The sequence below is a fragment of the Diadema setosum genome, chromosome 13, assembly GCF_964275005.1.
Source record: "Diadema setosum chromosome 13, eeDiaSeto1, whole genome shotgun sequence".
NCBI classification, from domain to species: domain Eukaryota; kingdom Metazoa; phylum Echinodermata; class Echinoidea; order Diadematoida; family Diadematidae; genus Diadema; species Diadema setosum.
In genome coordinates, this window is record NC_092697.1 from 35676757 (window position 1) to 35689683 (window position 12927).

General features: G+C 39.4%; 1 protein-coding gene across 1 annotated transcript; it reads left to right on the forward strand.

Moving 5' to 3' along the window:
- The first annotated feature begins 6731 nt into the window (after positions 1–6731).
- Positions 6732–10264, forward strand: LOC140237285 (uncharacterized). The gene is made up of 5 exons (XM_072317227.1): positions 6732–6763; positions 7171–7560; positions 8391–8542; positions 9228–9480; positions 10211–10264. Exons 2-5 carry the CDS (start codon positions 7197–7199, stop codon positions 10222–10224), a joined length of 783 nt encoding a protein of 260 aa, XP_072173328.1. The 5' UTR covers positions 6732–6763; positions 7171–7196; the 3' UTR covers positions 10225–10264.
- The last annotated feature ends 2663 nt before the right edge of the window (positions 10265–12927 follow it).

The following is a 12927-nucleotide window of genomic DNA, read 5'->3' on the forward strand; positions in this document are numbered from 1 at the left end:
TAGAGATAACACGTAAACTGGTCAAATTTGACAATATTACTTTCAATCCATTTTTACGAGGTGATGCCGTCATCCAATCAAAATGTTGTAAGTATATTATTGAAAGATCATTTAATAAGCTACAACATACTGAAATCTAGATGTAAATTGGCAAAGGATAAGTGGGATACGCTCGAAAGAACTTGTAATTTGATGACGTCATTTTGAAAATTTACTTTTTTTACTTTATTGAGAAATTTGATATCTTTTAATCATTTTGCCAGCATCGCCAACCCATGAAATAACATGTACAACTCATCAACTTTCAGAATATGTAAAGAAAATTGGGGGTCACCGTCCATCCTGACGAGTAAAATCGGATTTAAAATTGGCGTTTTTTTGGCATCGTCGCACTGTATATCGCCATTGACGCGCGCGCGTAATTTCAACTTTGACAGGCCCGTATGACGTCATATTGAGTCGGATTGACTTGAAACTTGGTAGAAATATTCCTTGACATTTCAGGCATCCGATAAATGTAAAAAAACGGAAAATTTCCATTGCATATGAGCTGTGCGTGCGTATATGTGCGCGCGCGTACGCGTCCGTCCAATTTTTTCAATTTTTCAAAAAATGCTCCAAATGGTCTGAAACGTGTGCAAAAAAAATTTGAGCTCGATTTGAGCATACAAATATTTCAACGCGCGCGTACGCGCACGTTTTAAGAGAAAATATGAATTTTGAGAATATGAGTAGAAGGCGCTTGACTTGAAATATATATGACGTAAATTTCATTAAAAAATTCCATTCCATTAATGAGATATGATTGAAAATGTGTTTTCATATAATGACGTCATAGTGACGTCACGGTCGACTGATCACTTTGATTTTAGTTCGATTGCCGTCTTTGGGAGACGATACATATATGGTATAAGTTTGAAATTGATAGGAAGAGGACTTTCTGAGCTAATCGATGCACAACTTTTGGGGAGAAATAACAAAGAATCAGTACAGATACAGAAGGTGATCCGAAGGATACTCGGATCACCTAATAAAGAAGAAGAATAAAGAATCAGTACAGATACAGAAGGTGATCCGAGAGGATACTCGGATCACCTAAAGAAGAAAGAATCCGTACAGATACAATAGGTGATCCGAGAGGATACTCGGATCACCTAATAATCAATTCACAGTGTGAATCGGAACATCACTACACAGACTATCTGTGAAAAACTTACACCACAGTGTGAAATCATCTTCACAATGTTAATTTCACTTAGTCGACTATGTGAACACACTGTGAACACACTGTTTGAAATCGTGTTCTTTCCAGCTGGTCTTTCCAGCTGGGAAAAGCCGAGCTGTGTACGAACATCTTCTGTGCTTTTGAGTTTCACAAGGACATTTCTTGATTATTCCTAGGCCTGAACATAAGTGAGGATGGATAAATGGAATAACGGAAGAAAAAAAAAAAAGGGGGGGGGGTGTTCTTCCATCTACAATGGATGTGTTATGTGAATAGTTCTCGTCGATCGCTATACAGAGCAGTCCGTGAAGTTCCTTTTGCCCATTCGTTCGTTCATTGAAGTTAAGACTCGTCTTTTGAAGATAATCGGATAGAGGAGCTATGAATGTGGATTTGTTCGTGATTCCTTGATCTGGCTCATGGACTGTTCTATCAATGGAAACAGAGAACTGTACTAGTATGTTTCACAACATTATTTGCCTAATTAAGTTCGATTTTCACTTTTTATCTCTGTCTCGGCAATTCCATTTTACGTAAAATTCTATCATTTACATTGTTGACCCCTGTAATAAATTTTAATGTACTCAGAGCTGGATTCTTCAGCATAATATTAATGATGGGAGTACATCAGTATCTCTGTCTCTCTCCATCTGTCTGTCTGTGTGTCTGTGTGTATGTTTCTCTCTCTCTCTCTCTCTCCCTCTCTCTCTGTACATATATACATATATCCAAATAAACATACACATATATAAACATATACGTATTGGCATATGCACGATCATGTTCTTTTTAAATATTTTTTTACTTAGTCAAAATTGAACTAGTGCACTGTAAAAGTCGACTTGGGATTTGAAGGATGCGGATGATGGTGATGATGATGACCGTGATTAGGCCTTGAACAATTATTGTTAGGTGATCCGAGTATCCTCTCGGATCACCTATTGTATCTGTACGGATTCTTTCTTCTTCTTTATTTCTTTCTCCTCAAATGTTGTGCAGAGGTTAACTCAAAAAGTTATTCACCTATCACTTCTAAACTGATACCATATATGTATCACGTCATAAGGACGACAGATCTAATGTATCACTGTGATCAGTCAACCATGACGTCACTATGACGTCATTATCTGAAAACACGTTCACATTCGTATCTCATTAATGGAATGGATTTTCTCAATGAAATTTACATATCATATAGTTCAAGTCAAGCTCTATTGATATATTTCAAAAATTTAGTCACGTTCATATTTAACGAGCGCGTACGCGCGCGTTGAAATTTTAACATGCTCCAATCGAGCTCAAAATCATTTTGCACACGTTTCAGGTCATTTGGAGTATTTCAGAAAAAATCGACGGACGCGTACGCGCGCGCGCATATACGCACGCACAGCTCATATGCAATAGAAATTTCCCGTTTTTTCACACGTATCGGATGTCTGAAATGTCAAAGAATGTTTCTACCAAGTTTCAAGTCAATCCGACTCAATATGACGTCATACGGGCCCGTCAAAGTTGAAATTCCGCGCGCGCGTCAATGGCGATATACAGTGCAACAATGCCAAAAAACCGCCAAATTTAAATCCGATTTTACTCGTCAGGATGGACGGTGACCCCCCATTTTCTTTACATATTTTGAAAGCTGATGAGTTGTACATATCATTTCATGGGTTGGCGATACTGAAAAAATGATTAAAAGATATCAAATTTCTTAAAAAAATAAAAAAAGTAAATTTTCAAAATGACGTCATCAAAATTCAAGTTCACTCGAGCGTATCTCACTTATCCTTTGCCGATTTTCACCTAACTTTCAGTATGTTGTAGCTTATTCAATGTTCTTTCATATTTATAATTACAATCTTTTGATTGGATGACGTCATCACCTCGTAAAAATGGATTGAAAGTATCCTTGTAAAATTTGACCAGTTTACGTGTTATCTCTATGGGAGAGCAGTTTTTCTGGAAGTGAAAATTGACATGACTATCTTTTTCGAGCACTAGCTCACTTATGCTTTGGTGAATTTTTCCCAGATTTTAATATGTTGTAGCTGAGACTTTGGGCTATCGTAAGTGCGTCCTTTGTGTTTTCATACGATGTCGGGATCACGTCAAAAAACTTACTTGAAATTAAAGTTTATCTTCGATGTATTGAAATATTTCTTTCTTTTTGCAACGTTATGTGCAATAACTCAAGAAAAACATACCCTATCACCACCATATTTTGCACATATTTAGTTCATGTCACGAACATTATTTCATAAAATAACAACGACTTGATCAGACGCCATCTTGGGTATGTAAATTAGGGTCAAAGGTCATAGATGTTTCATCCTGTATCTTGGTGAATACATGTCCTATCTTTCCCATATTGTGCACACGTAAAGACCATGTTACAGGGATCATTTCATAAAATAACCACTTTTTGCTCAGATGCCATCTTGTCTGTGCAAAGTGGGGTCAAAGGTCATATGTACTTCTTTTTTTCTATTTTCGCTATGACGTGTTATCTCTATGGGAGGGAATTTTTTTAGATGTGAGAATTGACATGACTCTCTTTATCGAGCACTATCTTACTTATGCTTCGGTGAATTTCTCTCAGATTTTAGTATGTTGTAGCTGAGACTTTGCACTATCACGATTCGAATCATTGATTAAAAAAGAAATCGGATCACCTTAATTTGTCAGTGATGACAAATTACAATCTCTAGTTATCAGTTGCTTTCATGCTGAGATTCACAACTCCCTATAACCTTCCCATCGGCATACTATGCTAGTCGATACTCCATCACTACGAACAATACCATTGATTACCAACTAACCTGTTTACCCCGTAATGTTCTAAGCAAGGACAGACATTTGCGGCCTTAAAGTAACCGAAACCATTCATCTATTTACGGCAAATATGTATCGCGCGAGTCGATTCATTTGAGGTATATAGCTATCCTTCGCAAGGTCGCCTTATCATACAAGAGAGTTATACAATCCTCCATGCATATCCCATTTGCACTCTTGACACACGTGAGACGTAAGTAAGTAGCTAATCGATTAATCGATACATTTTATTCGCTGGGCGACAATAAGGATTAGTGTATGGATGCGAGCTGCAAGTAAGATGAGTGGGGCAGCATTCTTTCTCCCTCTGCGGCGCGCTGTTCCGTTCCGTCTGCCCATTGAAGAACAGACGAAGGGCGAGTGTTGTCCGGTGAAAGTCGGACGTATGGCGCAAACAAACCGCAAACAAATGGCATTGTATAGCGAACATGCATAATAGATGTTGGAGTGATGTTGAGTTTTAATGGGAAACCCACAGGGGTATACCACTGTGCACATGCGGCATGTCACGAATTATAGTCCCTCAGTAACTTTGACATTCCCTGCGAGCATGACCAAGTGATCAGTTGGCGAAGTCAGCTTCAAGTTGCTACAGGTGATTGAAGTGAGGATGTTTTCAACGTGGTCATCTTTATTTCGATTGGGCGAACAATCAACGTGCACAACTAAAAAACTACTTGGAGCTATATTGTGGAAAGAGTTTTAAGCACCAATTGGGATACCATCGTTCCTGGCACAAGCCTGACGGGTTGGTCTGAGGGGTATATGGCCGACGATGCGGATATTTTTAGCAGTTTGACACAGTTTCCCAACAGTTTGCTTTGAGTGTGTCTGCCTCTCACACACACATACACACACGTCTTGAACTTGAATCGTGAGGGGTGAACCCCCCTGGTAACCAGAGAACGATTTCTAGGACGATCGAGTCTAATCTATTTCACTTGAGGTAAGTCTAACGACCTTTCATCACTGCATGTAGAATATGTCATAAGGCAATGCGGAAACTTGTGACTTTCCTTTTAATATCCGTCATCAAACCAAATGTGCATAAAACACAGAGGCGGTTACTTTAGGTGACAGGTATACACAAAGTTTTCACGCCGCAAATATATCAATGATCCAACAAAATACCAGGATATAACACGGTACAAAACCATGTTAGTTATAACATAATCACTCATATACAGATACCATTATCCTTACATTTCAAAGATCATCAATCAAGCCTGATTAAAGTATTTGTATACCCTTCATTGAAAAAGATGGAAGTCGTATCAAAACTACCAAATACAATTGTATTGCGTTTTTACTTGATATCATGAGGGTGAAGCTCCTCGCAGTAGGTGACAAGAATTTTGAGAGTCTACTGTTCCATTTTACTCGAGGTAGCATATTAAGATTGTGAAACATGAATGATATAGGAAGATTGCGATACACAATCTTGTCGTCATATACGTTGTCAATGAAAGCACAGAGCGCAGCACTCGAGTCATATTTTTTGACGTTGCCGCTAAAGAAGCAATGAGTATAGGTGTACAGCAGGCAGGTGGGAAGACACCTCCTTGTGTACAATACAGCAACCACAGAACTAAAGACTGCCATTCAATTCTGCAAAGGACCAGTGAGGTACTACATTGTATTAGGAGAAAGTACCTCCTTGAAAAGACTCGAAAGTGAGGATGAACTGCAAGTTGCCTCGGGGCACAAACGCTGCTAACAGCGGAACAAAAACCAGAAACTTCAAAATTGTATAGATCGTGATCATATCTTTTGAGTCACAACATTTCCTCAGCAGCTCCTTATTTTACCCCTGCAGAACGATAAACTGTTTTCTTCGTGGGATGCATCGACTGATTATATAAGCACATGCACGTATATGTCAACACGATGTTGTACTTTAGCTGCATATGTTTATGCGTACATGACATATGAATGTATGTTTACTATCATATCATAATCAATGTCATATCACAGCTATTTCAATACGGCATGCACGCCTCAATATACGGACAACGTGATGATGTTCACGGATGACATTGGCAGCAAAAATTGGCAGGACAAACAAAACCAAAAACATGAATACGCCACATGAAAACACGAGTTGGGGGCCCATCATGAATATAATACCACCTCTGACCCCAATCTTCGTGGGGGTAATGCGCGGAGGAGCGAACGGGTCATTCGTGAGTGATCGCACGGAACATAGTATGGGTGAGGAACGAGTGTAAATTTGCGTCTGCAAAAAGAGTCACATGCGTATACTCGGTTAGCATCTACATCATGCTACAACGAAATCTCTATTAATGGTTCGTCGATATTTGCCTCATCATGTTCTCAAGAAAAATGTAAACAGAACCGTACCATTATCCGTCAGGCACGTGTGCTGGTGTTGGCAAGATTGGATTACTGTTACCTAGAAAATCGTTTGGAAGCATCAAAAGATCGCTGTTCGACGAATTCGCGTCATAAGGATGAACGTTTATATCTTGTACATTCTTGGAAGTACGGATGTCGTCGATATGTTTTCGAATACATCTGCTACTCACATTGAGGTTTATCTAGTAAAGAGCATTCGAGTGGATATGGTGGATTTCACCATGTTTTCTCAACCTATTTTTGTGAGTTCATCGATGGCATTCTATAGAAACTGTCAGTAACGCTGTCTCTGTAGCGTCAATAAACACAGAGGTGCAAAACAGGGATTTAGAGGTGCAAAACAGGGATTTTGAATGTTGTATAGATGAAATCGCAAGTTTACCTTTCCGATGTGTGCAAACAGCTGTGTGTGTTTCTCATCGAGTATTTATCCTTATCTCGTTCCGAGTCTTTATACTGAAGTATATTCATTTGCTGATTTCTTTATCGACGTGCATTTCTGAAGATCATGGCTGAGCAGACATTTAACAAGGTTAGATATTCAATAATTTCCTTCGGGCAGTTTACGTCGGTACTCAGAAAAAACATTACTAAATAAGGGATAATTCATTCATACTTATCCCTTGCTCAGTTACCATTGTAAATGATAAATCAATCATAGTCATAGAGCCGTATTTCTGTAACCCGATAATGACAAACCCTATACCTATTACATATTTCACTATACACTTCTATTACAGAGCACTCGGACCGACCATCGTTCGCCATGTACCCGTCGGCTTTCCACCTCGCCGACGTCGTCCAGGCGGTTATGAAGGCCGGACTCGACAATGTGGACGTGGACGAAGTCGAAATGGAGCCAGATCCACAGGAAGTCGAAGGCGACGACGCCAAAAATTCGGGGGCAAAGAACGAGAAGAAGCCCCGCCAGAACAAGTCGTACGTGACGGCAAAGACGCTCAACGACCGCGAGGAGAGGCGGCTCGTCATCAAACTCAACCACTACCAGAAGGAGCTGAAACAGGCCACCTACCAGATCGACGTCGCGCAACGGGCGATCAGGAAGGAACTCATCAGCATCAACCCCGACCTCATGGTCGACCCCAACAAGGGCTTCTTTGTGCCAAAAGGTGGGCCCGATCGCGATCTCTATCAGGGAACGCCAGTGTACTCGGAGTATATATCTTTGCATTAACGTTTAAGAATCTCGAACAGAAGAATTCACTGGGATGGACGCTTTAATCCAACTCAGATTTGCATGATAGCTGGCACCCAGGCCCTATTTATTCTTCTTTCTATGAGGTGCGAGAATTAGCGAGAATTAACTAAAATTCTTTCAGAAATGCATATATCTAAGTGTTATAGGTATGGAGACAAGGTTTTTTTTTTTTAGCGATTCATGCTCTTGATATATCGCTACGATACAAAGTAACTATTGGCAAAACCTGCAAGAGAGATTCTTTCCGAACATTCATAATTCTGACGCAGAGAGACATGGATGGACAAGACAACATGAGGACATTCCCCATGGATAATTCCAAGTACGGTAGTTAAAACTGACCACTAAAATGACAATGCTGATTATGACGACAAGTGGTAAGACATTTTCATTTGTGAGATTTAAGTACATTGTCTTTCAATGGGTGTTTGTCCTCTTTCAATGCGAAGAAAGATGTCTGCTCAAAGTCGAATTAATATTGCTGCCCTCTGATGTATTCATTATAATTATTATGTAAGGGAGGGGCAATACAAGTTGATATTTAAACAATAGTAAACCTAATGTTATGGGAAAATAAAATGGTATGTGACGGCCATCAATCATTAATTTATCACATATGTTTACAATTTGTAATCATCCTGTCAAGTAGGAGAAATCATATTGATTTGATAAACAAAGGAAAGAGTTCTTTAAGCATGATTTTAAAACACAGTCCATCAAATTCTGCCCTTTATCCCACAGGTATGACTCAGGAGCAGGCAGAGCTCATCAAGTCGCGGCGGCGGGAGTCGATGGCGGCAGCAAACACGCGCAGCATCTCACTCGACGAGTTCACGGAGATGAGGAGACGAAAGTCCGAAATGGGTCGCCAGGCTCTTCAGGCGATCCAACAGGTTGGTGTCGCTTTGCCCTGTAACGTTTATACCATCAGTACGTCGCAATACATAGCCATTACCCGGAATTAAATCTCCTCATAAAAGAGAAACTTCAACTCTCTTGACTTATCAATCTCAACCACCTGAACCCTGAAAATATTTCGAAAGTCGCACTAACAATAAAAATGTTGAGGAATTGCACAGCGCTTCAATGCAGACTTTGTATATACAAAACACATGCATTACCCTTAATTTTCTTAATTTCGTTTTTCTGGTCGCAGTGGAATTAAACGGATCAATTTATTGAAGTTGCAGTTAAACAATGATTATCGCAAAAAAAGGAAGTTCAAACCCTTCTCATGACTGACTTAACTGATTGCTTGATTTCGTTGATTTTTGTACTGATGAAAGCTATACGAAAAATACCCGTTGCGATGTTGGTGGACATTGTTATCATGTTATGTGTATCATACCAAATTAGAACCATACTGACGGTTTGAATGACATTCAAAAGGAGCTCATGCATACAGCTTCTCCACTTTCGTTGACGTCAATACTGTTTAATTATGCACGGACATGTACATGCACATCAAAACATATAAGCCTACAAACATTACCTAGGCGACGTAAAGACCTATTGTCATGGGCGGTGCCAAATTAACGATTTTTTTTCATTCTCTTGTTTGTGACCTTGTCGATCCAGGACAAACCCGAAGGTGACGAAACAGGGGCGCCCGCGGTCAAGGGGCGTGACCGCTGGAAAGCATTGTCCGGCATCATGCATAGCAACCCCGCTTCCTTCTCGCAAATGGCCAAGGTGACCGCAAACTTGGCCGCGTCCGGCAAGGGTACGGGGCATCCTCCGACGGCGGACGGCGCGAAGCAGCCTCCGGCCACGGCGGCTAATCCGGTCAGGAGCAGCCTGACAATCGGCCAGGCTGCGAATTTAGTACGAGGTAATTCTTCATTCTCCAGCGACTTTTTTGTCACCTTGGGTACAACTGCTGCATGACAAGTCTGAACATCTCTATGCTTGGATGAATACGTTTGCTTAAAGTTGGCAATCAGGAATGAATTATAGCGTGCCTCCTGGAGGATAGATGAATAGGTTAGGAGTTACTTGGAGGAAATTGGTGTTTTGCATCGCCGAAATGAAAGGGCACTAGAAGAATACCAATAATTACAACAGAGGCTTTGAATGAAAAGATCAATCCATAAAATCATTCTGTTGACTTGGAGTTTGTATAACTTATGACCCTGACAATACATTTTTATATCTAATTGTTATTTTATCTTGACACTCTTAATAAATATACGACGCGGTGTCCATTTTAGAAGGGTTCTTTACCCCAAAATACACGTTGTATATGAAAATTCTCCAGTTGATACACAAAGAGAATATATCTGTGTCACTGATCAATGAAATATTCAATTAAATCTTATTCGTATCAGAAGCCTACATTACTGAGGTCTGCTTGCAGCATTTTAATTCACTGCTTGCGGGAGCCGCGTTTGCGAAGTTTTAAGACACTGTGAAATTATATATCCAAGACCAAGGGTTTATTTTTTTTTTTTTACTTCTTTCAGGGTCCAATATAGGACAGAGTTCGGACATGGTTGAATATCAAACCAAGAAGTGTGTATTAAATGTCTCATGTTTCTTTCCCTCTTATTTCCCTGCTCCAGGGGTAACCAGGTAGCCACGCGACAATCTTGGAGCAGCCGACACAATTTTCTCCTTGTATTCTGCAACAGGGGAATGCCTGTGATAAGTGCAACGCTAGTCTCGGGGTAGCACGCCGAGTGTGGACGTGTGGTATGGCTCCCCAAAACGATCTGACGGTGGTGCGCACACATTGATTTTTTGATTGCGAAAATCCATCGAAAAACAAAATGTGCCAAGACTGTGGATGGTGTCGGAGAATGATGCTTGCGTCCCTATTTACTGTTTACGAGAAGATGTACCCTGGTATTCCTGAACGTTCTAATGTCAAGGATTCAAGCGAGGGACAAAGATAATGTGAACGCAGATCACCGAGCATATTTCGTGAGAAGCAAGAGTGTGGAGACAACTTCAAATGTTGCCATTCGCCAACCTTTAGTTCATGCTGCACTAATGTATTTTGTCGCCATGTAGTTTTTTGAGAACGTAGGTGTTCATCCGATTGGTCAGTTTACAGGTGGTAACGTCCTACCAGCCAATCAGGCTTTTTCTTTCATTTTACTTAATACTGCTCAAGTGGTTGATAGTACCGTCATGCGTTTTTTTTTTTCTTTAAATAGAAGATGCAATATATTTTGATGTTGATAGAGTTACACTTAGTGTAAGTAAATTTCTTTAACTTTAGTTACATGACATGTATTCTGCCTGAGCTAATATCACATTTTATCTTCGTTTTTTGTTGTTGTCACTTTTAGGTGCAAAGTTAGTTGTGGAGTATTTGATGCAGTCGACTCAATTACAATCGACGTATTACAGTGTACGTACATGTATATTGTAATTTCAAACTTTGAATCAAATTGAGCATTGAATTTAGACTCCGTGTCAAATATGTAAATATTCTCGCAAGATTACGGGGAAAATGTCTCTCATTTCACATGTCATGTAATCGATGATAGGGATAGCAGAGTTTAGAAACACATAACAAAACATAATATAGAATTCAATTGATTGTTGCAATTGCATAATCTAGTGATATAAGCTCAATATGGAATGCAGCCCTCATTGTCGCTCGGTAATTAAAAGACCGCAATAATTTGTAGAGGATACTCCATATTTCTTATTGATTTCATATGAAAGAGGGAAGATTCAGTAAATACAAAGTGTATTCGAGTATGATTCAATGGTAAATTTTTGAGGTACCTCTGGTAATATGAATGTGACCCGGGGTATGTGGTTGCGATTAATACATGTACCATATAGAATCTATTCACGAAAGCAAGTCAACATGTAAAATTCCACAAATTCCTCAGCTATATAGAACGTTCTGACCATCAGATTTTACTTTTTTTAAGCCAACGTGAACATGTGAAATGGCACTTTAAATTTGAAAGCAGTAGTCGATCGTTTTGTTTTGAGGACAAGCAGGAAGCATTTCCCCCCTTTTTTTAGGTTAAAGCTAAAATCTCACTTTCAAAATTCAATCAATAAGTTAAGCCAAAAATGTGTCACTCATAATGTTATGAAAGAGGGTAACAATGCGTTTTATGATTTTCTGTAACGGTGGAAATTTTCGCAGTGAGGAACTTTTCCCGCATTTCAAGGGATGTGAAACTAGCATGGAAATGGTTTGATTGCTATATGTAATACTATATGTGTACTTTATAACACAGGGGCAGTAGTCTTATTTCCAGATTTGATGTAGGGATTTACTCCACTTTTTCTGCAGAACTTCCCCACTGGCAAATTCTCTCAATGTCTATCAGATTTCATATCAATATGGCATCTAGCAAGATTAGATTGGCAATCTGATATCAGAAATATGCTTGTCACCGCACAATACAATGTTAGCACTTTTACTTTGAAAATCAATCAGTATTCAGGGCTGCTCAATGCAGTTCTCTGCTTCCAGAGAGAATTTTCTACAGACTAAGACTGCAATATAAGTGTGACAGAGTAATGTGATGCGATGTGAATTATACCTGTAACGAAATTAAGTCAAGAGACAGAGATTTTACCGAGTTGTAACAGTATGCAGAAATATTTCTCACTTCTGGTCTTCAGCTTATGCAGATATAAGTTACTGAAGTGAATAATTGTACACTGTCAATATATGATTTCAATTTTAGATTTTTTTTTCTTTCGGTCCTTGTTCAATCTGCACATCCACAACTTCTCCACTGTACATCCCATCTCTCTCTTCCTCTACACACAAACACACACACACACACACACACACACACAAACACTATCTCTCTCTCTCTCTATCTCTCTTGTAAATTCTTCGCACCCTCTATTTGGAAAGGTGTAAACTCTCACGTCGCATGAGAAAGATAAGGGCATTAAACCTGCCACTAACGGCATCGGTTATGGGAACCTGAACGCCCCTATCTTTCTCAAGCGGTGACAAATGTTTTTCATACAATATATCCTATTGGGTTCTATCTTAAATACCACACATGATGGTGACACTGCTTGTTAGGAAAGGAAAATGTTATCACCATGCCTTTGCATGCATTCAATACCATACTTTTTTTCTCATCATTATTGTTTCATTCATTTTCATGTGCATGTTTGTGTCATGATTTTTGTACTTTATAACTCACTTTTCCTACTGCGCCTTTGAGTATGTTAGTCACGTAGAATTGGCTCATCTTAAGTATCCTGTATTATTACTATTATCATTATTAAATGTGGATACAGAGCCAGACAGTTTCCACACTCTCCTCACATTCTTCTACCA